Raw genomic sequence first — 25737 nt, forward strand, 5'->3', positions numbered from 1 at the left:
GAAGACTGTTTACAGCGATGATTCCTTTATTTGCTCTCATACTGAGCCTTGCATGAGCAGATTCTCAGGTGCAACAGATTGCCCCAGGAGACTACTCATGATATAAACCACATTATTTCCTAAGTCACGGATGGATGTGCAGCAATAACAGTAAGCCATTTAGGGCAGTTTTGCTAGACATCTGGCAATTTATGTGAAATGAGCTAACACTTAAAGAAAGCTTCTCAGGAGAGGCAGTATATAAAAGTCTAAAGCTGAAGGAGATGACTCTTGTACTTACCCTTTGGTAGATGGGGTACTAGAGGTGATAACTACAGGAGAAACTACAGCTGAGTTTTTCTGAACTACCCTGCAGTTCAAATTAGCGAAGGTCACAGGCTGGTCCAGGATAAACAGTAGACTCTCAAAACCATAACCAGCTCCCAGATAAACTATTCCACATGATAACTCATCACCTTATGATGAGTTGAGTATGGATACAGTAGAGAACTGAAGCCTGAGTCCTCGTCCTGGCAAAGAACTTTCTCCTTTCTGCTTGCAAATCTGACACACGGTCATAGACAGAATTCAAGAAACTGCCACGAAGATGGCTTGTACTTCAATAGATGGGAGTGACAATGGGAAGACAGTTAAGCCTAGGTGCTCTGTTTGAAGCAGAGGGAAAAATTAAAGGGAAACATTGAAGCAGGTTCAGTGACACATTCAACTTTTTTTTTTTTATTTCATGTGGTTTATTGCCCTTAGATCATAAAGATCTGATATTCATGTAGCTGTGAAAAAAAAAGAAAGAATTAACTGCTACTATGCTTTCTAAGTAGTGTGAAAAAGGAAAACAGGAATTATATTTAAAAAGAAAAAAAAAGACTTTGTGAATTCACAAGTTCATTGCTGAGCTGTGTTTGCTCAGGCTGCAAATCTTAAAGTTCAGAAGAAGATACATTTCTCAGCATGAGTTCATGCTGAGCTCTATTTGAAATTTAAATGCCATATTGCAGCCAATGTCCACTGGCTTCTTATGCCAATCAACTTTATGAAAAAAGAATGTCACCTGGAATAGCAACGCCAATGTCTTACTGCTGCCTCTTTCAACAGTTTGGAGATTCCAGCCTATTCTTGCTCATATTCAGTTCACCTCTATTTCTAGGGTAATTCTTGCCTCCTGGATAACTGGAAGTCTTTTTATGGACCAATTTCCCTCTGTAGCAGAATGTCAGAGAAAAATCAGAGCAATACATCAGTCAGGGATTTCCCTGCAAACAGCTGAAGCCAGCTTTCTAACTAGCAGAGAAACACAGAGCAGCTGACATCAACACAGTGCTGGCATACCATTCTCGTGTAGCACCATAAATTCTCCTCTGTGGTGGCAGGGAGTAAAGGAGGGCATTGGCTGAGTTATGTTACTTATACCAGGATTCCTTCCACATGCATGTCATGAGTTTCTCCTAGCCACGCCACTTCCAAGGCTCAAATACCAGTTGTAATGGTAAACTGTCCTCGCAAATACAATTCAGAATTTATTAATACTCAGAAACAACCCCTTCCTAGATTTCAGAGTGCTGGGCCACTGCAACTGCTAATTATTCATCTGATTTATGGGAAAAAAAATGGTCTGGAATGTTCTAAACCTTGCTGGTTTCAAGTCCTTGTGGAAGCTCATGACAGAGGCAATCTCATCAGGAAGTTGCAATGGTGGAAATCTTGCTATACAGAGGACTGTAACTACAGGCCCTCCTCTTCTGTCCTGGGAACTTCTGAAATGTATAAAGCTAAGCTGGAAAGATCTGGTGTCCCCCAGGTACTGGAAAAGGTGGGAACTCTAGGCTACACTTAGCTATGGCCATGCAGTTCCTTTTCTTTTTGAGCAATCTCCTCAAGACAAGGAGATGGGAAGACCAGGGACTCCAGGCTCAGGCAGTGAGTTCTCAGAACTTAGACATCAGCTCTCCGTAACAGCGCGGGCATGCAGGGAGCTGAAGTCCTGCAGTTTCTTACCTAGGCTTTCTCCCTGTGAGCCTCATGTACAGGTCGTAGAGTATGGCCGGTGCCTTGTCATTGACATTTACCCAGTACTGATTTATCAAGCAGCTGGACGTCAAGTGAGCGTTGGGTGTTCGGAAGGCCTGCTCCAGTGGGTTCCTTTTGAATGTGGACATGGCATACTGCCCTGTAAGGGAACAGGCATTTCACTTAAAACCAAGCACTTAATTGCAGTTGAGTGGGGCACAACCACACCAATATGCTACAGTAAAGCCCAAGTTACTGTGCTTAACATGCTTAACCTACAGTTCTGCGAACTATGTAACCAGATGTTGGACAAGATCATCTCATGGTCCCTTCTGGCATTAAAACTGATGATTCCATCTATTTGCTATCTGAAACACAATCTGACGGTAGACTTAATAGTGGCAGACAAAAACTTCCTTATAAAAATACCAAAAAGTAATGGAGGAAAAGCAGGCAGTTGCAGCCAGAAATGCGTCAAAGGTGTAAGAGAAATTGCAAAGCGTTAACATATCTTCAGATCACTGAAAACAAACTTTGATCTGCTAGCATAAAACAAAAATGACATTTCTGATTTCAAATTTTCAGAAGGGCTGATGTCAATATCACTCTGAGTCAGAGACAGGTTGCTTACTCACATAGAGTGCTGCTTCTAGAAAGACTTCATTATATCCTTTCAAACCACACATGGCCCACAACACTAAATACTTCAGGCTGTTTCCAGAGGATGCATTAAAGCAGCAAATTGCCTTGCATTCTTAACTTGAAAACTAACCAGAGGGTGGTAAAATTTCATTCCTTTTGCATGTTAAGGCACAAAATATGTTGGGTCTGATTCGGAGCTTTTGCAGTGGCACAGTGCCACAGAAGTGGCATCTAGATGTGCTGATCTGGGGAATTTGCATATTGCAGAGGCTTAATAGAACTGCAGTAGTTCAATATAAGACTATCATCCGAGGGACTGATAAACAGATGGTACTCCTATTCCTGAGTACCAGTGAGCTCAACAAAGAAGAATATGTGGGCTTTTTTTTTACTTTTTTAAAAATTAATTTCAGAGTTACAACAACAATCTGTTCTCATAATATAGTTTACTCTCTAAGCTTATGTTACAAATAGAAAATCAGATGAGAATTTGCAAGTCACAAGAAACAGCCAGATCATCCTCAGATAAGCAGATTCCAATCATAATATTCAAACAGCACTCTTCTGTATCTGTGGTTGGGTCATTATAGCACTTCAGGTAGTGACTTTTGCTGTACTTGTTCTAAGTAAAAGCAACTAGAGAAGTCTTGTTAGCCCCTTAGCTGCTACATTTAGACAACAGACTTTTAAAATAGTACCATTTAGTTTTGGTGCAAGTTCATTGTTAATTCTTGTGTCCCATATGTTGCAAGTTTAATGGCTGAAGACCAGTTCTCCTGAAACTTGTGTCTGAACAGCTAGAACTGACTGCCATCCCTTCTGTTTCATGTAGCCACACTGCCATGGTGTGTTTATCTTGTGGTCATCCTGCAGGCTGTGGTGTGGAGATCTTATCCTTTGTAATATATTCTCTCAAAATTGCAAGGATTAGCAAAAACCTCCTATTTAAACTTTCCCGTGTAGTCGTGCCTGGCAGGGAGGGCTTGCTGGAGTGGTTTTACTGAAGATTTGGAAAGGTGTTTTCTCCTGGCGGGGGAACGGCGATAAGCAGTTTGGGAAGGAAGCTGCTGTCCTGGCCCAGCTCTCGGCAGAGTTTGCGTCAGTCTAAGCAGCGTGTGAGGAGTTTCTTTCCTCTGTGTTAGTAGCACGGCCATTTACTACAATTATACTTCAACGAAGTTATATTATTTTAACCATAAAGAGATCTGCTCTCAGTTTGGAAAGGACTGTGTATTTGTGCTCATTCAAGTAGCTCATGGTTCTCTCAGCTGCTGCTCTACTTAAGGAAGTTTCTCCGAGAGACACTTTAAATCCCAGCTTATCTACAAACTCTTATCTGCTTATCAATATTTAATCTCATTTAGTTTCATTTGGCCACTTCATTTCCTAATGGAAACCTATCAGTTTAGCTGGGAACCACTGATATTTTAGAATTGTGATAGTTTTGATATTGTCTGCAGCATGTATTTATAGGTCTGTTTATTCAAATCCTGATGTTAATATACTGCAGATCTAGTTTTCAGCTGTATGAGAAGGTTTCCCCTTGGAAACATGTTAAAGACTCCACTGCCTTTCTTTTCTCTTTGCATTTTGACATCTTTGGCCAGGGTAGCAAGAACAAACTAATCAGTAAGTGGAAAATGCAGCCCTTGTCATTTGAGATCATCTGACATACAATAAAGTCACACAAATCGGCAACACCCTTATCATCTTGGTTACTTAAGGCTTGTAGGGGAAAATGCAGCTGTAGTAAAGAAGCTACAGTATTAGGCTGTGATATTACTTGGTGCAAGAAGCACATATGTCAAGAGCAGATGAGAGATCTCCTGGAAACTCAAGAAAAATTCTGAAAGTCAGGAATGAAAGTGGTTCTGTTGTAAGATGCAAATAAGAGGGCAGTGAGACCAGCCTGAAAGACTTCCCGGAAAGAAGCTGGGAAAACACCAGTGTTGCATAACTTGGAACTGCTAATGCTACGGGCGTTTTCTTTACCAACCTCCCTTACCCTGGCTTGCACTGACTCGGCACGATCACTCTGCCTCCTAATTTCTGGGAAGTGTTCAACTTTGCAAGTGTAATGAGTCTCTTACGCTCCAAGAGTTTGTTTTGGAGAGAGAGAAAGAAAGAATCAGATAGGCAGATGGGACAGGTGGGCAGAAAACCCTGAACCAGAAACATATCACTTCTGGGAGCTACTCAGATGTCTTAGTGGGTGAGTGGCCTTTCCCCTCTGACCACAGCACAAAAACGCAGCAGCAAATTCTACAACTCAAAGGCAGATTTAGTAGGGGGAGAATCAGACACCAGTCTTGCCTAGGTAGACTCTCAAGGGTAAACTGAAATGAAGTTTTCCACACTAAACACCACTTTAAAGCCTGCTTTAGGATTTAGTTTTGAGAAGAAATTGCAAAACACACTTCACAAAGCCAGACTAGCAAGACTTAGATTGCAGCAAAGCAAAATACGCTTCTTCAGATCAATACTCAGTTTTCTGACCACATTTTTGTAACAGTGGAGAAAGTAACAGCAGTAATAGAATAAAGTAAGAAAAGGTCCCAAAGCATAGCCTTATTTGGAAAAGAAGTAAATTCATTAAAGTTCCTTTTAACACTAGAGGTTTGTCTGTATCTGGAGATCTATAGAATAAACTGGTTTGCAATGGATGTTTACACATAAACTGCTTAAGTAGACATATATTTTTCAAATAATTCTCCTCTGTATCTCTTTCTCCTCCCTCCCTCCAAGCTCATCATCTTTGTACTCAAAATGTCTCCATCTCAGACACTTCTGTTCCATACCCAGGGTATCCTCAGCCCATTCCAGTCTCAATTTCTCTATTTGATCTTTCTCTCCTTCCTTCCTTCCTCTCCCCCTGAAAAATCCCTAATCTGTTGTGTTCACCTGTCATTTCTATAGCCAGCCCTGGTGTAAGTCTCCCTGACGAGGTAGCCCATGTCCTGCCCTCTGCAAACCCCGTGGTTGATTTGCACTCAATCACTCAGGTCCCATAGCAGATGACTCCCCAGTGATTTCCCCACTCTTGTTTCTCAGCAGCTTCCAGTCTCGCTTTCACAACCCTCCACCATGCCAACTGGTTACAGACCCTGTGCCGGTCTGGCCTCCCCACACTCCTTGAACAGACTCTTTCCCTCTGCTGATCCTGTGTCTCCTGTATGTTTGCATCAAACAGCTTCTTTTATGCTGGGGATAAAGGAAAATTCTGATAAAGCTGAAAAACCACTGGAGGTAAAGAGCTGGCTTCAACTCCTTCAATCTGAAAGTTTGGCAGAGCTAAACACAGTTGCAAACAGGCTTTTGAAAAGAGAAGGTGACAACTCAGTAGCAGATGCCTCCCCACTGTGAAGGAGGGAATGGACGGCTGCAGTTCAGTCCTTCCGTGCAGGGGCTGGACTACTCAGTGGAAGCTCTTATTTAAAAGAGATCACAGCTCTGAAAGGCCTGCTGGAAGTGCCTGCCATGGGACTGGCTGACTAGAAGCCAAATAATAGTGAATAGACAGAAAAAGCAATGTGAGTGGGGTAAGAAGGTCTGTCATATATAGAAAGAAGATTCTAGAATTGGGTGTATTTACAAAAAAAAAAAAAACCAAAACCAACCTGGTATGGTAGAAGACTGAATTGAGAATTCAAACTGGCTGGTTGCAATCACAACATCCTAATGCAATAAACTTTTCCCAAACTAATGTCTTAAACCATGCAACATCTCTAAGGGCAAAATTTTGCTCTTTGTTACTCCATCCTAATTCCTGTTCATGAATTTATACCTAATACCCCTCTGCAGCCTGCCGATCTCTGGAAAACGTGTAGATCCAACACAGAAAGAGCTCCACAGTGTCTCCCCAGGGAGAAAATTTTGCCTTCAGATCCATCACGCAGCTGAACTGCTTATCCAAGCTTCTGCTGCACTCAGATGATTTCATTACTAAATCCACAGCTATGAGCAAAGTAACAGAGTAAGATAAGTTACAACACATTAATACGCTGCTGTTTTCATCAGTAAAATTACACTGAAAATGGGTTGAGAAAGGCAAATCTCAGGTAGTAGTGCTATGGTGGCTGTTGCCTGAAGTAGTAGCCTGTCAAGAGCTTTTCTTTTACTCCTGTGAAAAAGCCAGAGAAGATCTGACTATACACTATGAAGACTGTCTACGTTTTCCAGCAATCATCTGTGAAGCCTCACCTCTTCTCACGACTGTGACAAACCACAGCGTTGGGCCTCTCGTAAAAAAAATGCCAGGAACTTGGTGTGATGTTCTCACCACTCATCCAATTGCTGAAATCTCTTCCCTGATAGATCACTTGATCAAATCTCAGGGTAGGACATTAGTAGGATTTTCAGACAAGTCTTGTTCTGAAAATGCAATTACGGTCTGATTTTCTGCTGATTTACAGTTTGACAATTAAATAATGCAAAGACAAATGCAAAGCAGAGGCTGAGAGGTGAAACACCACAGTAGTGATTTTCCAGCATCCTGTATTTCAAGCACAAAGATATGAATTAATGTATAACAGAAAGCAAATCAGGCCCCATACATCTGTCCATGAACGTACTGACTGTACGTGTAGTTCTGCTGCTTGACTTCTGCATGAATTTTCCACTGTAAGGGTGTCAGGATTCGTCTTCCTTTTTTTCACCACTGCCTCAAAAGCACATCCACTTGAAGAAAAGTCAGCCATGCAAATAATTTTAATTATTCCACTGACAAAATTCATGATCAAAAGGCAAACTGTTCTTGAAGTACACCTGTCATTTCAAGGTTTGCCTTCTCAAGCCTACACTAATTATTTCTGTTTAGAATTTTTTTCACAGAAAGAGGAAGAAAGTTTTCATTCACTACCCAGGTTCTCCAGGTGATTTCAGAGTACAACCCCCCACACACACCCAGGAAAGGTTCTCAATCAGAAAAGGAAAATGTCCTGTTATGGCTATGCAGAGCATCTTTTCATAGAATTAAGGGGCTGGTTCTCTATTCCTTTTTCCACCACATTAGTACCTCAGTGCAGCAAAACATGTACTTTGCTGGATTGTTAAGTGATTACACCCACAATGAAAACTGAATAGATGCTTTCTTGAGCTGAATGCCCAGCACCAGGAGCTTTTGCTCACAGAACCCTCACTGACTGCAAATGGGTGTCCCACATGCCGTTTGAATGGCAGATGCTGAATGTCACCTAAATACAGGAAACCGACTTTTCAAAGCTTAGCTGAGGAATACTGTTGAAGTTTGACATGTTCTAGGTTTAAATTAGGCCTTACTCATTTCTCCCCAGAAGAAAGGGTTGATTCCACCTGTTGTGCAGTTGTACACCAACATGTTTTTTGGTCTGGAAAAGAGAAAAAAGTATTATTTTAAGGTGTGAAGTAAAGCACCCAAAGCTTTATTAATGGAGCATGAAAGCTAAGAGCCCAAGAAACAATATCAGCTCATAAGAAAAGTGCAGAAGAGGTCATTTTTCACAAATACGAAAATACAGTATAAAACATGAAGTTTTAATAATATTCAGTCAGATTCTGGAGAGCATATGAAGTTAATAGGGTTTAAGAAAAATCATCCATATATCAGTTATCAAAAATTATAAAAACAAGGAAAGCATGCATACTGGCAGGTTTCTGATTATTTTTTTAATAGTTTCTCTTAAGATCCTGCAAATAATTGGCCCAAGCCAACCTCAGGGACACACTGTATTTTAAAATCATTTACTTAATGGATAAGATTTGTGCTACTTTTAAAATCTATTTGTTAGGGTGGTGATTACAAATCAATCAATTTCTACAAAATTCTCATTTGAATGCCAAATAAAGTTTGGTTGTTATTTGGGTGTGGAACTAAACACAAATCATACTGGTTTTATTTCTCCCTTTGATATGAGGCAAAATTAAATCAAACAGCTTTTTTGATCTAAGCCTGCCTTGCCAAGGGTGCAAGTGAGGCTATCAATACAGCATTTTTCTTACTCCGCATTTGCAGCTGGAGCCATTTGCCAAAATGTTAAAAGAGGTGAGATCTGGCCTTGAAGAGGGGGCAGGAGCTTGGCTGGTGGATACAGCATCTCAGTGCTCCTAGGGAGCCTGCGGTGCGCAGAGCCTTTCTCCACTGGAGGAGGCTGCCTATGAGGAACCTTCCTTTTCAAAACTCTTATGCCCAAAGATACCAGGAGACAGAATCCCTAAGCCTGGAATAGGAAACCTTGCACAGTAATACTTGAAAACTGCAGTTGGATAATGCGCTGTTTTAACGGTGCATTTTAAAATAATGCTTTGAAATAATGGCATTTGTATATAATTACTATTCCCTAGCAGACTCCTAGAGTTGGTAGGACTGACAGAAGTGTCGAGCTCTGAATCCATGATCTCCTGTAACTCTGAATTACTAAGAAGTCTGATAGTGTTAAACATAAAATGCTCAGTAGTGCTTAATGTGGGAAACTGCGTTATGGAAATCAGTACGGCAACTCTCTAAGGATGAAATCCATAATACGTGCCCATACAGAAAACGCAGCTAGTGCTCAGCTACACACACAGCCTGATGAAAAATGCAGACTTTCACTTACTCCAGTGGGCCAGGCCCATTAAACACCAATGAAAAGGATTTCTCCGTTTTCCCAGCTTCCAGCAAAGAGTCCCTCCTTGTTGATTTTTTTTATTCCATTCTTCACCTTCCAGCTGAGTCAGTGACATTGGTAGAGTGTAGAGCTTTGTAGAGCTTCTACACTATATAGTGAAGATTGCAATTCCCTGCTAAGTTTTAGAATCTAATTTCCCTTGGTAATGTCACATGCCCTGAAGGATACTGACTCTCTAATTAGATGATTTGAAAAGAAAAAAAAAAAAAACCAAAACAAACAAACCATACATGCTATTCTTCAAGATAGCAACTAAAGCCAAAACTGTCTCAGACAAATCAAACTTAGAAAAGGCTCAGCCTCTTGACTTTTGTATACAGATTGCTAACCTTAGGGTTGTGCCCAGCTAGACAAAGCTTTGCATCAAGTTCCAATATTGCTCTTTTAGCCTAATGATTATTTGTGTGGGAACCAGATTAAAACCATGTATCTTCCGCCAACAAAAAGTTAGAAAAAATGGCACTTCTCCTACCATGGCCAGAGCCAGGGAGTCTACCTGTGTGCTGATACACTGCTCATCAGCATGTGTTCATCTGCTTTTCCAGCTTTAGGGACCGGGTGTGGCCCTGTTCACCTGGAGGCTCTCAGTGTGGGGTGCGTAAGGGGAAGCTGGCTTTATTTTTCCCAGCTCATGTTGCTTTGCCTGTTGCTGGTGGAAAGGGATGAAACTATGAGAAAAATAAATCTGAAAAGCTGGTGAGCTTCCTCTTAAGATCCTTTTAGGACCCCTGTATTCTGGTTACTGTATGCAGCTTTTATCCACCCTCAGCTCAGAGGGCTTACTCTGTCTTTCAAAGTGAAATATTTCTGCCTTTTATTTGCCTGGTATTGATTTCTCAGAGTTGCATAAGCCTTCAGAATAATTAATGTGGTTTATACTCTGTAGCACTTCCCACCTGATGATTAAAGGTCAGAGTCAGAGGTTCACAGGAAAAGATCTTAAATCCTTAACGTCATCTAAACACACCCTTCCCAAAAATGCAAAGAATGGTTTTTTTTTAGATCATCTCCCCTGTCATATAAGCCCATAATATATTTATATTGTGTAGTGTTTTCCAAGGAAAACACACAGAGAATTTTCACCAAGAAAACTCTAGAAACCACTTGAAAAGCGACTTGGTGCAGCTGCCCGAGAAAGGAGTCCCAAAAACCAGCTGCTGTGAAGCTGCAGTAAAGCTCCTGGCCTTCAGAAAAGTGACTTCTGAAAGACAGACTTGTCAGCCGAGTCTGCACTGTACTGAGAAACAGGTATCACCTGCAGCTTTAGAGATTTCCTAACTCTAAATCCTGCCTTTATTACTTCTGCTACACTCTCAGTCCTTGCCAACCCAGGGGAGAAAACGTGAACCAGAAAATGAGTCAACCAGGCTCTTGCACAGGTTTTCAATTCGCTTCTGGTTCCCTTCAAAGGCCCAGGGCAGGCAGTAAGTGCCCAAGCCCGGCAGAAAGAGGAGTGTTGTCCCACCTGTGCACAGCCGTGTACCACCCAGCCGCGAGGGTGAGGTTGATGACAATGTCTACAGGAATCATGTCTGCCACTGCTTCGTTGTTGGCGATGACAGTCTGCAGAATTCCTTTGCCCGCCTGTGGGATAAAGGAAAACAGTCACTGACGTAATGCCGCGGTAAGATTTCATCGGCTTGGATTGAGGACAGACCGTCACGTTAGCACTCTTCAGGCCTGGCACCGGAGTATTTGGTTTCTGTGGAAACAAAGATGGATCTGATGTGGATCCCACTGTTCTGCATTTTCAGAGGAAGTTGAAAACATTACGGCGTCTGTGCTGTGTATAACAAGAAAAAACTGTGACTTTTATTTAACTCAATATGAAAGAAATACCTTAGGAAAGAAATATATTTGAATTTACTGAAGTAAAATTCCCAGTGATACCTGAAGTTACATTTTCTTAAATGACATTGGCAGGCAGAGGTCTGAGTGTCCCTCAAAGACAGCAGTCATTTTAGAAATGACTAAAATAGGCTTTTTGAAAAGTCCCCTCCCTTTCCTTTGGATGCAGTATTCACACCCTCCTCTTTTCCCAAGCTGTGTCTGTTAAACACAAAGATATAGCCAAGACACGGCCCCTACCTTAAAGAGCTCACCACCCGAAGAAAGTCAGGAAATGAGGGAGTGAAAATACGAAGTACTGACAACCAAAGAGAAGAGGTAGGCAAGAAGAGATTTTAATTTTGCTTTGGTTGGAAGTGCATTTGTCAGGGGATCAGGCTCCCCAAAATATATATCTATTTAACCTGAATAACATATATGTATATAATGGGCTTCCCTGATAACCACTTAGTCTTCGGAGGTTCCACAGGAGGAGACATGGCAACAAATAGCAATGACATGGCAGACATAGAAAACAGCACAAGATACTGGGAGTAGAGCAAAGAGGCAGTAGAAGCTTTATGAGCAGTCAGCAACAAGTGAAAGGCAGATAATTATTTGAAAGAAACTGTGACATGAATAGGAGCGAATAACACTTTGTGAGCACAAATGATGCATTTGGGGGCTTTTGAATGTCTCTGAAAAGTGTAGCTGGGGTTTCAGATAAAAGCATTAGCTGGATACACCCACTAATTTCAAAGGTCCTGTGGATTCCAGAAGTAACTGTAACAGTTTCTATTTATGCTCTACTTCAGATATGAATGAGCTTTTTTGACAAGATGATACTTGGATTTTATTCTGCTTTCCTATGATTGTAGACTATTAATCCTATTATACACTGCATCAGGCTGATTACAATATAGTTTTTACAAAGTAATTGACTTGGACAAATCATACGTGAACAAAAATATCTGCCCATAGCTATACAGCATTATGCACTGACAAATAGACCTAAGGTAGTGATTTTAGTTCAGAAAAAAAAAAAAAACCCATAAGCCAGGGTAAAAGGTATGCAACTTTTCTGTTTTCATATGTTAAACTGTAATTATTGTTTTCATATTACAGGGAATATTTTATCAAGTTACTCATTATCTATCTTATGGGCTTGCTCCTTGCCATTTTGCACAATAGTTATTTACAAGAGTGTTAAGCAAGAATATAGAGAATTATCCATGTGACTGACAGAGTCTGAATTGATAGTTATGCACATTATTTTGGCGTACTACGTATATGGAGAAATCCTGTATAAAGCAATGGCAAGTGATACCCAGAGTCTTTGTTATTGTGGAATGGTCACAAACTATTACAGTCCACTTAGAAACAACACATATGAAGATAAACGAAAGAATAAATAATGTTACCTTTTCTTGATGGTACAGTAATCTGGCCTGGAAAATTAAGTTCTGTTATAAGATTCAGACTTGACATCTGTGATTTACCCTAGTTTCAAGGATGCATCTTTTGCTCTTTGAAAATTTGTCCAAAACTTTTTTTTTTTTTTTTTTAAGTTTTTAGAAACTGCAATTCACATTTAGTGAACCAGCAACATGAATCCTCTTTCAATCTAATTTTTTGAGCGCAGCATAAATAGACAGTCTCTGGGTCCTACAGGCATACAGATGCATGACAAATGTGTGACATCTTTCTACCAGATTCAGAAAATTGCTATGATCCTTTTTTGCATATAATTTCTAAGTGGGGCTGTAGAGTAACTTTAGAATTGCTATTTTAGTAACTCAAACTCCACTTTAGGGGGAGCTTAAATAGTAACTAGACATACCGCAATCAATATCCCACTTGTCCCGTTGAAGCTGTCAATCCAACCCTGCAAAAAAGAAGAATGATTACTATTTCTTTCAATGACATGTTGCTTACACAGGCTTTGAAATAATGAAAAGGCTATAATGCTGTGGTGTAGGCAAAGAAGCAATGAGACACCAGGTAAGATGGATGCCAGCCTACTGGAGACAGCTGCCAGGAAGCTAACCAATATGAAGTACTTAATTGATTTTAAACAGGGGATGCATTGTATGATACCTCATTCTGTCTGCAATTTACCCATCAACAACAGAATCTAATTTTGTCTTTAGAAACCACTTCTTCCATGTACTAGCTTGGCTACAGGAATAAACTCTGGCTTTGAACATTACAGTGTCTTGGTGCTGTCACAATTGCTGAAAACAGTCAGCATGTTATATACCCTCCGACATACAACATGCAGATGTCACTGACAATGATTTGGTTACTCCAGATAATTTATAAGGCAAGAAATTAAAAAAAAAAAATACCACTCCACTTTTGAATCCTACTCTAGGATTTTCAGGTCAGGGAAACTGCCGCTTGTGGAAGCTGGAGTTAAGAGCAGTGATGAGCTGTCTCACCCAAAACAGGTTAGGACACCTAACAGAGTTCACTCTGTCTTTCCAAGATGAGGAGCTTGGCCTAGAGCCTTGCCTATATCTCAGCAATCTTTGGCACACTTCAAGCTGCATGAAAGCCAAAGTTGACCTTATGTCGCCTTTCCAATTTGGCTGCAGTGTTAGGGCACGTTATTCTTACCAGTATATTTAGCTTAGTGAATTATTTCAGTCCAGAAGTACAGCAGCATTTAATTGTTGTGTGGCTGACATTTGTATCTGCAACAGGCTCATACAAGTGTGAATCTAGTGAACTCAATGATTGCCAACATAAGACAGAGATACTAGGTAACTGCATATGACTTCATTAAACGCTTTCAAGGACCATGTGCGGCCTAGGGTGCTCATCAGAACCTCTGTAATAGGCTGACTAGACCATGGCAAGACTTGAACCAGAACGCATCAGGACTGTGACTGACCCTCAGATCTCACGTTTGCCCAGCTAGTACAGAAACTCCCCTGTTTATCTCTCTGGGCACGATCCTCTGCATGTAGGACTGCCAGTTGCAAGTCCAGCATTCTGCACCATTATTATCCCAGCAATTGTTATTATTGTTTAAATATGTTCTTTTCAGATGGAGACAAAAATCTTTCCTGAGATGCTGAAGAAGGCTTGCTGGATAAGGTCCTCCAGCACAGGTCCTCCACTTCTTCCACATGCTTTCCTACGAACTGGAGCACATGTTTCTCAAGTGGACACCGCTACAAGCAGGGAATGATTCCTGACAGTACTGCAGTTACAGCTGCATCAAAGGGCTCTCGGTAGGGAATTGCTATGTATTCATGCTTACTGGGAAAGGTTCATGCCAGCTAGCTCCCACGATGGATGGCCTGATGATAGCAGTGTTCAAGTTTCCTTTCTCTTGATGAACCAGGTATTCTGACAGGGCTTTGGTGTAGGTGTAAGTGTTGGGCCATTCCCCAAGTAGCTTGGGTGTGATGTCTTGAATGATAGATTCATCCAACCACCTACAGGAAACAAGGAGAATGTCATTATCCGCTGTGCAGAGAGAGATGAAGTTGAGGCAAAAAAGACCAGTGAGACAGGAATCCTCACCTGAAACAAAGGATAAGGAAGTCAAAGCCATTTAAGACAAAGCAGTGAGCAACTGGTTTGGATTTAGAACAGCTTTGGGGGAAAAAGGTTACTTTTAACTTCAAGGTGCAAAATAACGCTGGTGAGCTTCATGCTGTGATGTCCAACTCAGCTTCAGGTATCTACACAATCTCATTCTAAAGCAATCTCATGTGCTTTATGATTTACTGCAATCTGTAACGTAGATATAGCCATGGTCTACTGATTGATGGAGCCTTCCAAAGTAGTACTCTCACTAGGTAGCACTCATCCTTAGCCAAAACAGTCCTTATATACTCCCAAATATGCTTCAGGAGATTCTTGGTAACCTTGAGTTAAGTTGAGCATTACAAAGGTCTCAAAAGCTAGAACAATATACTACAGGGATATTATTCCATTAGCACTATTTACAATGTCACATGCTGCTTCCTACTGGTTTTCCACTGGCTTGCTCACACAGAAAATTAAGAAAAAGCTACTGCTAGCTGATTAAAAATTAAAAAGAAAAAAAAAAAGTCTCAAAAAACCACCAAGGTTTCATTTTGTTTTTAATTTGGTTTTGTTTTTAAGATATTTAAATATCTAATCCATCACAAGTAGTTACAACCCTTAAAAGAGTGGCCCTTACCACTGTGGTGCTGCAGAGAGGGCTTAAGGCTCAAAGGCTTTTCCCTGGCACACCATCAAGGCTTTCCTGGTCCTGCTAGCATCGGGGTCTAAAGGACAGGAACTAGCTGTACTTCCAGTGCCCTTGGACACCACTCCTAATCCCCAACAGGCTTTCAGCAGTCTGGTGTTATACCACAGAATCAAAGATTAACTCCTATAATCCAATCTGCAATTAAGGCAATGGATTTATAATTCAGACTGAAGAGGTGTGCTTTTCCCAGGAGTACTGCAAGGATACCATTTCCAATAGATCCTCACTTCACCCCTCCTTATCTTGATTTTCAGAAACTGGAAGAGGTCAAGGGGATAGAAATAAAGTGGAGACTGTCACACCTGGAGAATTACTTGATCATGTCAACTTAAATGTGCAAACACCTGATAGCTCAGGTGGTTCACTGCTTTTCAGATAGCTCTCACTAGACCCAGATGGAAATATTACAGGAAAACTATTGTATCAGAAAACTCTGATTCACTGAAACTGCAAAATAGTTTGCAGGGGAGGGTTAAATTCAGTGAATTTCTCAGTTTTGGAATGAGTTAAAAAAGGACCTGGTAGTTTTTAGTGTTTAGTTAGTATTATACTATTATTAGATAGTACTATAATACTACTACTAGTTATTATTATTAGTAGTAGTATAGTTAGTTTAGTAATTTTTTTTTAATTAAAAAAAAGCCTTACGGAGGCAAAACACTTTCCTTTGCAACCCTAGTCCCATGCTTCAGAAACAAGGCAGAAAAATTGTTTAAGCATAAAACATGAAATCAAACTACACAGAGGCTATAAGGAGCACACAATATTGACTTAATTTACAAAGCCTCTTTAGGCAGCCATTGAACCCAGCCTCCTCAGGGTCTCAGCTAAATTGCCATTGAGTCTGTTGAGTAATTAATTACCAGCGTATCAAAAGGAGATGTCTATTTCTGCGAAGCCTGGAGGAAAACTAAGTTCATTTGGGAACTTAGATTAAGCTGCATACAGGTCTTTTTTCCCTTCTCATTTTTTTTTTTTTCTTTTCAAGTAATAGGGGCTTACAGGTTATCATTCTCACAGAGCCAATACAGGTCTAGAACTATAAGGAGAAGCAATTTCCCCTTGCCCTCATCCTCCCAGACAGGTCTCTGCATTACTTTAAGTGGTCATTGAGAGGACCACACTCCTGACTGTCCCAAGGGTACCATCCTACAAGGTGATTTGATCTACCAGCATTACCATCACAGGAGCACTGAGCTGACAGTTCAGCTAGGAGAATTGCTCCTACTCCTCTGTGACCTACTTTGAAGGTTTTGACATGCTAAATCAAAAAGCTACTGCTTTTGCTCACTGCTGCAATTGTCCCATAGAAACAAGAGATGCAAATTAAACAATTAGTAACCTCTTCTTTCACATCTATGCACCAAATTACTCTGCCATAGAAAAACATAAATTTCTGTGTTAATTTTGCATAAATAAGACACTCTCTTTCTTGTAAATGATGACGGATCTAAATTTTCTGCAATAACAAAACCAGTCCTGCTTCAGCCTACACTTCACTGTACACTGTGTTCCTCACCTCAGCACACCCTTCAAAGCTGATCGCCCTCAGATTTAGATTAAGCAAACTTTTCTTGATGTGGCAGATTCTATGTTTCTTTTGTTGGCCTGGCAGCACTTAGAAGTGTGACTTTTGGTTTACACTGATAAAGCCTGAGGCTTTACTTGCAGGTTAAATATCAAAATACTGGAAAGCAGAGATCTAATAGAGCAAGCACAGAAAAAGAAACAGCTGCAAGTCCTACTTGAGATTTCAACTGAATAAAGAATCATAAGCATATATCAAGTGAATGGCCAAAAGCATCATTAAATAGATCTGTTACTGCATCCAGTTGTGTGATGCACTTAATGCACCTGCAGAAGAACACTTTAAGACAAGGGTTGTTTGTGAAGGGAAGCTTTCAAAGCTGGCTGATGCAAAACATGACCTATATTTCTTCCCCCTTTTTGAAGAGAGTTTATATTTCCTTGTCTGCTTTTTCCTGCCCCCCTTTTTTAAAGGTATCTGTTAATCTGGTATCTGTTAATCTCCCTTCTCTGAAACCTTCTGTACCCAGACACACACAAATCATTTCTTCCACTTACATGGTGAATAATAAAGGTGCATCTCTCCCATCTCCTTCCAGCTCTGCTTCATCTCCTCTGTTTCCAAATAATCCCCCACCCTTCAGTCTCTCAGTTTATGTCTATCCCACTGTGCCTATGTCACATCATCCCAACATCCAAGGGACCTTCCCCATCCTGCTCCTTCACATACTCTGTAGCCCTGTGCATCTCTTTTACATGTTGCCTTTGATTTGCAGGACACCTTCCAAACCAATGACCCTGGAGACAGTGATTTTCAATCAGACCCACCTGATTTCAACGCCTTTGAAGGCAATGGCTGTCTTTGCTATGAGCAATTATAATGCTGCCTGCAAACACTGTAAAGAAGCAGATGCCATCCTAGCTGAGGGCATGCTGTGATTTCTATCTCACTAGAAGCACCAGAAGGTGGTGAACTTCTGGAGTATGGGACATAGGATAAACAGTAAAATAAATTGAAAAATCTAGTAAAAAAGGCAAGAAAACCCATCTCTAATTATGTGGCTAAGAAAAAACAACCGAATGTACTACCAAGATAAACACAACAAAGAACACATCTAAAAGCCCATCCTCTGTCACTCAAATTTTATTTCAAACATCAACCTCTCTGCTGCACATGCAAACTATGATAATTTAATTCCTAGTGTCTTATATGAAGCAGCCGAAGGAGTGACCTCTCAGGTAGCCAGGCACTTCTGCATATTTCCAATTAGCATTCAGTCCCTTGTTGGAGTCTTATTTTATCTGAGCCATCGACACTAATTGTTTCCAAAGTTGTAAGTGATGGTAGCTTTTTGGGGTGGTGAAATGCAATATTGATAGTGATGAACTCCAAAAGACATTAGCTTCATTGTAAATAGAAGTAAGGTAATGCATTTAAGGAAAAGCAGTCTCAACTGGTTTTAGAGGTCACTGAACTCAGAAATGGCAGTTGCAGCTCAGCAAGAGTTCTTGGAAGCACAGCTGACAGCTCTATGAAATTTCCAAGTCAATGAGTAGCAGCAGACAAAACGGTCAATGAAATTTTGGACATCCTCAGGTATTGAGAACAAAACCAATGATGTCATTTTGAAACTGTTTAAATAAAACTTTGATTGACCACACCTTGACTACTACATGCAGTTCTGTTTGACCCCTGCACCTCAGGGAGGGAGTGGAGTTTAAAAAAGGCAGAGAGGAAGGGCAACTAAAATCATCAAGGAGACAGATCAGCTGGTATATCAGGAGGTAGTAAAAACACTGTGACTCTTCTGGCTGCAGAAGAGAAGGTCTAGGGTGAATGCAATACCGATTTACAGAACTGCAGAGGTAGTGAATAGGACAAATACTGCAGATATTGTAATGCTGTAACTATGGGATATGAAGCAAAACTATTAGTATGACAGCTTGAAACAGGTAAAAGAAAAATTTAGGCAGCAGATAGTTAAGAAGCTTCTGGAACCTGCTGTCATAGGGGGGGTTGCAGAGGCAGAGTATCTGAAAGTTCAAAAAGGGATTAAACAAATGAACGAGTTCAAAAATGGGTCAAAAAATAATAGGATGTAACACCCCTCACACTACAGTTCTGGTTTCTGGAAGGCTAGAAGGGAGACCGCAAAAGTATCCAGGCTTGTGTAGTTACCCTGCACAGTATCTCCCAGTGCTACTGCTGAGGGTAAGATTTTGGGCCAGGCAGCCTATTGCTCTAATGCACTAGGGCACTTCTTATATTTTTATTATGCTCTGCTTGCTGAATAAATGATAAATGATAGATGACTGCTATCTGGAAGTAAGCATATCCAAGAACATGGGCTACTGGAAAAATTAATAAAAGAAAACACTGATTTGTACTAAATTTTCTGGAGCAGTGCTTAGTCAAATTATTTTTTTGGGCAAACAATTTTTTCTTTTAAAAACCTCAGTGGTTCTGCTTGACATAAATTCATCTCATCTCCTATTACCGTAAATCAAGGAGAAGAAAGATTTTATGCCATCTCTTTGGGTTACTAGTTCACAGGTCGGTTGCTTGTATTACACAAGTGGAATACCACCAGAAAATAAATGAGAAACAAGTTACAGCTGTTAGAAAATCCTTCTAAGGAAAAGGTGTCCTGGGGCCTTTATCAGCAGATTTTGTTATTCTTCCTAATTAGTCTTCATTTTGGTAAATTCAGTTAAACAAGCCTTTTTGTTGTTCCCTCTAAGTCCTGGATTCTCACACTGAACTCTTTCTAAAACAGCCTGTTTCTGACTCATCGAGATATAACTCTGGTTTAATAGCACAGGATTGTTGAAGTAAGTGGAAATAATACTGGGAAGCTGAAGAGATAAAGAAATGAATACGAGGTATATGAAAAATTTCAGTTCTTACTAAGGCAGCAACAGAGGAGAGTCTTGCAGAAAGCAGCACTGGAACTCCATTTCTGATAGCAAATGAACTCGATCATAACTTATTCAGTGCTGGACACTCATGAAATCAGAGTCTTTTTTTAAAATGGTGCGTGGAAAAGTTTAGAGGTAGCTGAAATTACAGGGTTAATAAGTGTGGTTTATGCTATTTTCTACTACTTTTCTATTTGGAACAGGATTGTCAAGCTCAACCAAATGTTTATAAAGAATGACTTCAGCAGCTTTCCAGATAAAAAAGCTCCAAACTAGAGTCTCTATTTCTTCGATTTTCAAAAAACCTCAGTAAAGCTAGTTTCAAGAGAAAATCCACAAAGGACTGCCTTACTGGATGGCGTTCTGTGGAAAGTACCTCACAAAACCACCTAAAATGAAAGCTCTCTCTTCCCTTGGTCTCACTCTTATTACAGCCAGTATTTCTTGCTGATATGGTGTGTGCAGACAAGGCCATACAGCGGTAACAGCATCTATGACCAGAAATCCCACAGGACAGACTATATGAACAACCTGGAGGTCTGCAGAATGAAGCAAAATTGGTGTCAGCAAGGGGCGTTGCAGTTCCTACTTACTCTACTAAATCGAAGAGCTTCTTGGGTTCAGCTGGGGGTGGGTAGATGACTTCCTCTATGAATTTCCGGATACAGTTTGCATAGGCGGTGGAGATGTGGATGAAGGCCTCGAGGTTCTGCATCTGCCGTGCCAGCTCTAGGAGCCGCTGCGTGCCCATTGCATTCAGTTGCAGGGCATGTCTAAAGAGGGCAGGGGAAAGAAACAAAATGCACTTCACTGGAAAGAATATATCAAAGCCGAGCATTATCTGAGCGCCAAATAACGGAAAGGCAAGAGAAGAGTCACAGCAGAGTGAAAAGCTTCAATGAAATGCAAGGGCTAAACCAGCTTTCAGAGCAATGCTGTTCTTGCCACAGAATATCTCTGAAAAATTTTTACTCAATTCAAGGGGTCGGAGGTAACATTTCACTACCATCCCTACATCTAACATATTTTCCACCCCTTCCTGGAACAAACAGTTCCATGACCACCGTGGCATTATGGCCACTGAGGCACTATGGTTCCTATGGTGCCCACTCAACTTTCTCCTTAAGGAACCAGATAAACACATGGTTTTGGTAAGCAGCAAAGGGTCCTCGGGCCCAGAAAAACAGATTCATACTGAAAGAATACGCAATTAGAGGTACCAGCTTAAATTCCCAAGGAATGGAGAAGAGAACTGATAAGCGTAAGAGAAAAAGATTCCTGGTTAGCAAGGCTGACCTTGAAGCATCCAGCATAGCTAGAAGCTGTACTAGAGAGTATCTGCAACTGATCTCAGTGAACAAATGTTCAACTCTGTTGCACGCTTTGTACTGAAAGAAAGACACTTTTCCACACAGATGGAAAAAGGCTAAGGAATATGCAAGCTGTTCAGCCCAGGAGTTGAAGCTTTCAACAACACTTACAAGATTATGAATAATGCTATCAAGTACAGTGTACACTAAAGAAATTAATTATACTAACATTGAAGAGAGATTGTAAATAGTCCAAATGAATGAAAATGGAAGCTAAGAATATGATTAATGTTTGGATCATAGTATCTAAAGCCAGAGATACTAATTTTTTTTAGCATGCTGCTATTAAAGAATAGCATTTTCTATAGATTTTTATTTCCTCCTGCCCTTCTAGCAGGATGAATACTTCTACTTTAGTTTCTCTTCATATGAAAGTTACTCTCCCATGTACATTTCTATTCAATTGTACCCCTTCTGAGAGGGGCGGGAACAGAATTTCGCTCAGAATATGGATGGGCCCAGCATTGGTTTCTGCCGAGATGTTCAAAGTTCCTCTAGACTTCTAGGGGGAACATAATTCAACTCTGGTGATTTTTTACTCTTTATTTTTTCTATTTATATTAAAACTACATTAACTACAATATTTCAACATAACACAGTTTCTCAGATTTCTGCCCTCAAGAGTTCCATCTGGAGAATTCCCTTAACGTACTGCATGTTGATGCTAGTAATTAATTTAGTTTCTCTTTTGCTGCTTTTCCAGTATCTTGGTAGCTATGTTTTTACACCTCCCTTATCTATTGGCTCTACATATTGTGGTAGGCTTTGGGCTTCTGCCGTGTTTGAAAAAGTTTTTCATTCTTTGCATCATTAGCAAATTGCTGCTCAAAATTTTTATTTGAGCTGTAGTGTTGTGCTTTCACATTTAACTTGCTAGAACTTTGACCCATATGATATATTTTATTATTCAGATACAAGTTATTTGATTTTAACAACTTCTCGTATTTTGCCATTAATCATACTGGATTTTTCTTTTTCTGTTAAAGAGATTCACACGCAATCAGACTTTAAATAGTTTCTACACTGCCTGCAAGCAGATGACCATTTTAACTTTTTAAATTCCTTCTAGCTATCGTCCTTATTAAAAATGTAGTTTCCCTTTGAATTTACATGACACTGCAATGTATTTTTATAGCATGTTCATTCAAGTATTAATTTAAGAACACTTATGGCTGTTAATGCAGTGCAGTGCTTTGCTACTTGTATCTTGAGCCAGGTTCAACACATGTCTCAAGATTAAATCAGGAGCTGCTTCTTTCTGGTGGGATCTCTAATCAGTTGTTACAAAAAGCAATTATTTATGGTGGACACAATGAAGATCTATTTAGCCTATGCATGAGCAAATGAGGACTGATATTAATACTTGTGTCTTCTACTCACTGCTTTAGGGTTTTTCAAAAAACTGTGAAGATTGAGCAATCTAGATCATCCACCTTGATTCGTTGACCTTTACGAGTTGCACAGAAGCACTTACACATCTCATCTTGCTTTAGTGGCTTCTTTCTGCTGTTTGTTCTTAATGGAAAGCCTTCCTGGACAGGCACTCCCAAGGGAGCTCCTTCAGAAACTGAGCATGTATTAATTACACTGAGTGTTGGGTATTTTAAAGCTTATGATAGGCTATTTTCTTAAACAACATCTCATTTCCCTCTTCAGTTACTCAGTGACAAAGAAAGGCCATTAACACTAGCTTTAGAGATAGACACAACATAATTTCACTTCAAGCTGTCTTCAGCTAGTTCTGCCAAAACATCTCCCTCTTGACCTAAACCACACTTTTTTCTACCCTGATTTTAGGTCATACTTAACTCCCTTACTATATTACAACCCAAGCTTGCAGTACTTCCTTCTGCTCCCGTGGAAATCTGCCAAGATGCTTCACTTTTGACGTGCATATGGACATGACATTTTCATAGCATTTACATTGCACATTCAGTGCAGAACCACATGTAGCATGAAAATGTAATTGGAGAATTATTACCACAGCTATAAAAGAGATTAACTAAACGGTGTGCTATGGGCTATTGTGCATTCTGAATCATGCTTAGCAAATACAGGAATCAAGACATACTTCAAGGGCTCATCGAAGCGAACTGTTGCTGCGCAGTGGAAGACAATATTGACCCGGGTCAGAAGCTCCTCCTCATCTTCAGCACTGATGGCCAGCTTGGGCTCACTGAGTTCAGCATTAATAGGTTTAATCTTCTCATGGAAATTAGGGCAATCTTCTCGGACCCTGTCAAACACCTTGAAGCACAAACAGAGAGAGATCAGGTACAGAATTAGGCTACTGAGATCACTTTGATTAGTAGCCAGTCTGGTTACATCAAACAATTAAACTGGCACAAAAGAGAATGCCTTCTTTCAGAGGGAAGAAACAAGTAAGCTGATAAAATAGTTAATTCACTTGTTCCCTCCCATCGGAAAACCTCACAGGGGTAACAGAACAAAAATAGGTGAGGCAAAGCAATGCCCTGAAGAGATTAATTAATCTTCTCTGCACTACTCATTTCCTGGGACAGCAACTGAAATTCCTGTATCCCCACATCTCCTGCAACCATTTGTTACTTGACCTCAAAGGCTGCCTGTAGGACCATAACAGGAGCTAAAGAGGAGTAGGGCAGAATATGGAGTGGGAAAGCCTGTGAAACATTAGACTCAAACAATTTTCTTTATGGTTTTAAAAAGGACCTGAGGAAAGGAGGGGAACAGGGCACATTCTGGCTCCTCCACTTCCTTTGCTGCTCCTTGGCTACTGTCACTCCTTTTTCATGTTACGAGGCCTGTGGGGAACTGCCTTTGGGATGGAAAGATAGGGAATCTCAATAATCCATACTGCTAACGCTGTTGACTTCGACCAGCAATTCAGCGTGACTGGACAAGTGTGCAGCTAGCTGGCCTCTCAAGCTGTCTTCCAGCCCTTTTTTCTGAGGATGATCCATAGCTCTTTCCAACAGACATTTTCTGCCCAGCCTTCTACAGAATGACAATGCTGTGCATCTATCCACTAAAAAGATCCCTACTTTTCTATATACTGTTCTGTCTGATGACTTGCCCAAAACCAGCATTTGGCACCCTGCTTTGCCTAAGATTTGAGACAGCAGGTACCCTGAACAAGAAGACAACTGTGTACAAGCCTTTTGAAAGGAAAAGGAAACCAATACTGTCATGACCTGAAAGATGCCTATGTGAAAATAGCAGTTTCCTCAGTTGCCATTTTTACACTGTGAGTAGCGCAGAGTCACTGGTAAGAGTATAGTATGACTGGGTGCAGTTCTGCTTGTGCCATGAAAGCAAACAGCTACTGCAGGTTCCACCTGGAGATCCTTTATTTGGTAAATCTCACAGGCAAAGAAGATGAAGCCTGAATTTCAAAACACTATGTGAGTTTTCTGGAGTAGGATTTGAAAAAATCCTTTTAAGCTTTAGAAGCATCTGTTCTAAGGATTTTGCATTGCTGGCCAGCAGTATTGTATTTGAGCAACTGAATAATAGCAGTAATAGTAACAGTTAAGCCCAAATAGCTCCTCCCTTTTGGGGGCGAAGTGGCAACAAGAAAGGTAGAAAGAATAAATAGAATAGAGAGGCTGTGGGATCCGAAGAGGTGTAATCTAAGTTTCAAAGGATAACAACACTTCAAAGGTAACTAGCCTACTGACAGGAACGGCTGAGTAATGGGACAGACTGTTGGTAGATGCTGTGGCCACTGCCTTTGGACACACTTAAGAACTGTCTAGATAATCACTGCCAGGAAAGGCAGGGAATAGATGAACCTGCCTTGGGGTAGGAGGATGGTCCAGATGGCTTCTCAGTAGCTCTGTGGTTTTCGGGTGTTTCCTCTACTCTCTAGTTTACCCACCAGTAACACCAAGTTTGCAAATCTCTTTACTGTCATGGCCTCTTGTTTTCCTAGAGATTGTTCCATCTTTGATTTGCTCAGTGTTTATGTAAGATTGAAAATTTTGTGACATAAATTAAACCTACTAAAAGAAAAAGACACATGAAACATTAAATTGATACTAATAGCAGTATTTTATTGTTTGACTAAGGATTACCATCTTTCCGCTTATCTGACAACCAACTCTAGATAAAACTTGATGTTCTCAGGGATAAAGAAATGGTAAGAAAAACATCAGCCTTCTCCACTATGCAGCACACTCTGTACTTGACTTCATGTATTTTTCTTTAGCATACAGCCGCACATCCTTCATAATTCTGAAACCTGAACAAGTTAACAGAAGTAAGGACATGATAATGTCGTTTATTTTCTCTTAGTTGCACCAACTACATGTATGTTTCATCAATGAAGTCTAGGCCAGAGAATATATTTCTAGACAGAGAAAGTTAATGATGGACAAAGATGTTGGTGAGAACCAGCTGGACTGTGAGAATGCAATTCCCAACAACTTATCTTCAGAAATGGGTACCATCAGCATTAATGTCTGTAAAAAGCTTGTCTTCTAAAAAGAGGATTGGCTGTCCAGATATGCATTGTCTCATGAGAGATCACACACATGCAAACCCTGATGAGATACAAAACGGAAAGATTTCT

At 40.4% G+C, this 25737-nt stretch overlaps 1 protein-coding gene across 5 annotated transcripts in view; it reads right to left on the minus strand.

Annotated features, from left to right (window-relative positions):
- FAR2 (fatty acyl-CoA reductase 2) overlaps window positions 1-25737 on the minus strand; it is a 151510-nt gene that overhangs the window by 12103 nt on the left and 113670 nt on the right. For 4 of the 5 annotated variants that reach the window (XM_032995023.2, XM_032995024.2, XM_042795138.1 and 1 more), the window contains 7 exon segments: window positions 23257-23432; window positions 20409-20588; window positions 14386-14563; window positions 12958-13002; window positions 10756-10874; window positions 7924-7991; window positions 1993-2164 (listed from right to left, as the gene is read on the minus strand). In XM_032995023.2, coding sequence (XP_032850914.1) covers window positions 1993-2164; window positions 7924-7991; window positions 10756-10874; window positions 12958-13002; window positions 14386-14563; window positions 20409-20588; window positions 23257-23432 — 938 coding nt within the window. 5 annotated transcript variants of the gene reach the window in all.

This window comes from Tyto alba, unplaced genomic scaffold (assembly GCF_018691265.1).
Source record: "Tyto alba isolate M040663 unplaced genomic scaffold, T.alba_DEE_v4.0 Super-Scaffold_21, whole genome shotgun sequence".
Lineage (NCBI taxonomy): Eukaryota > Metazoa > Chordata > Aves > Strigiformes > Tytonidae > Tyto > Tyto alba.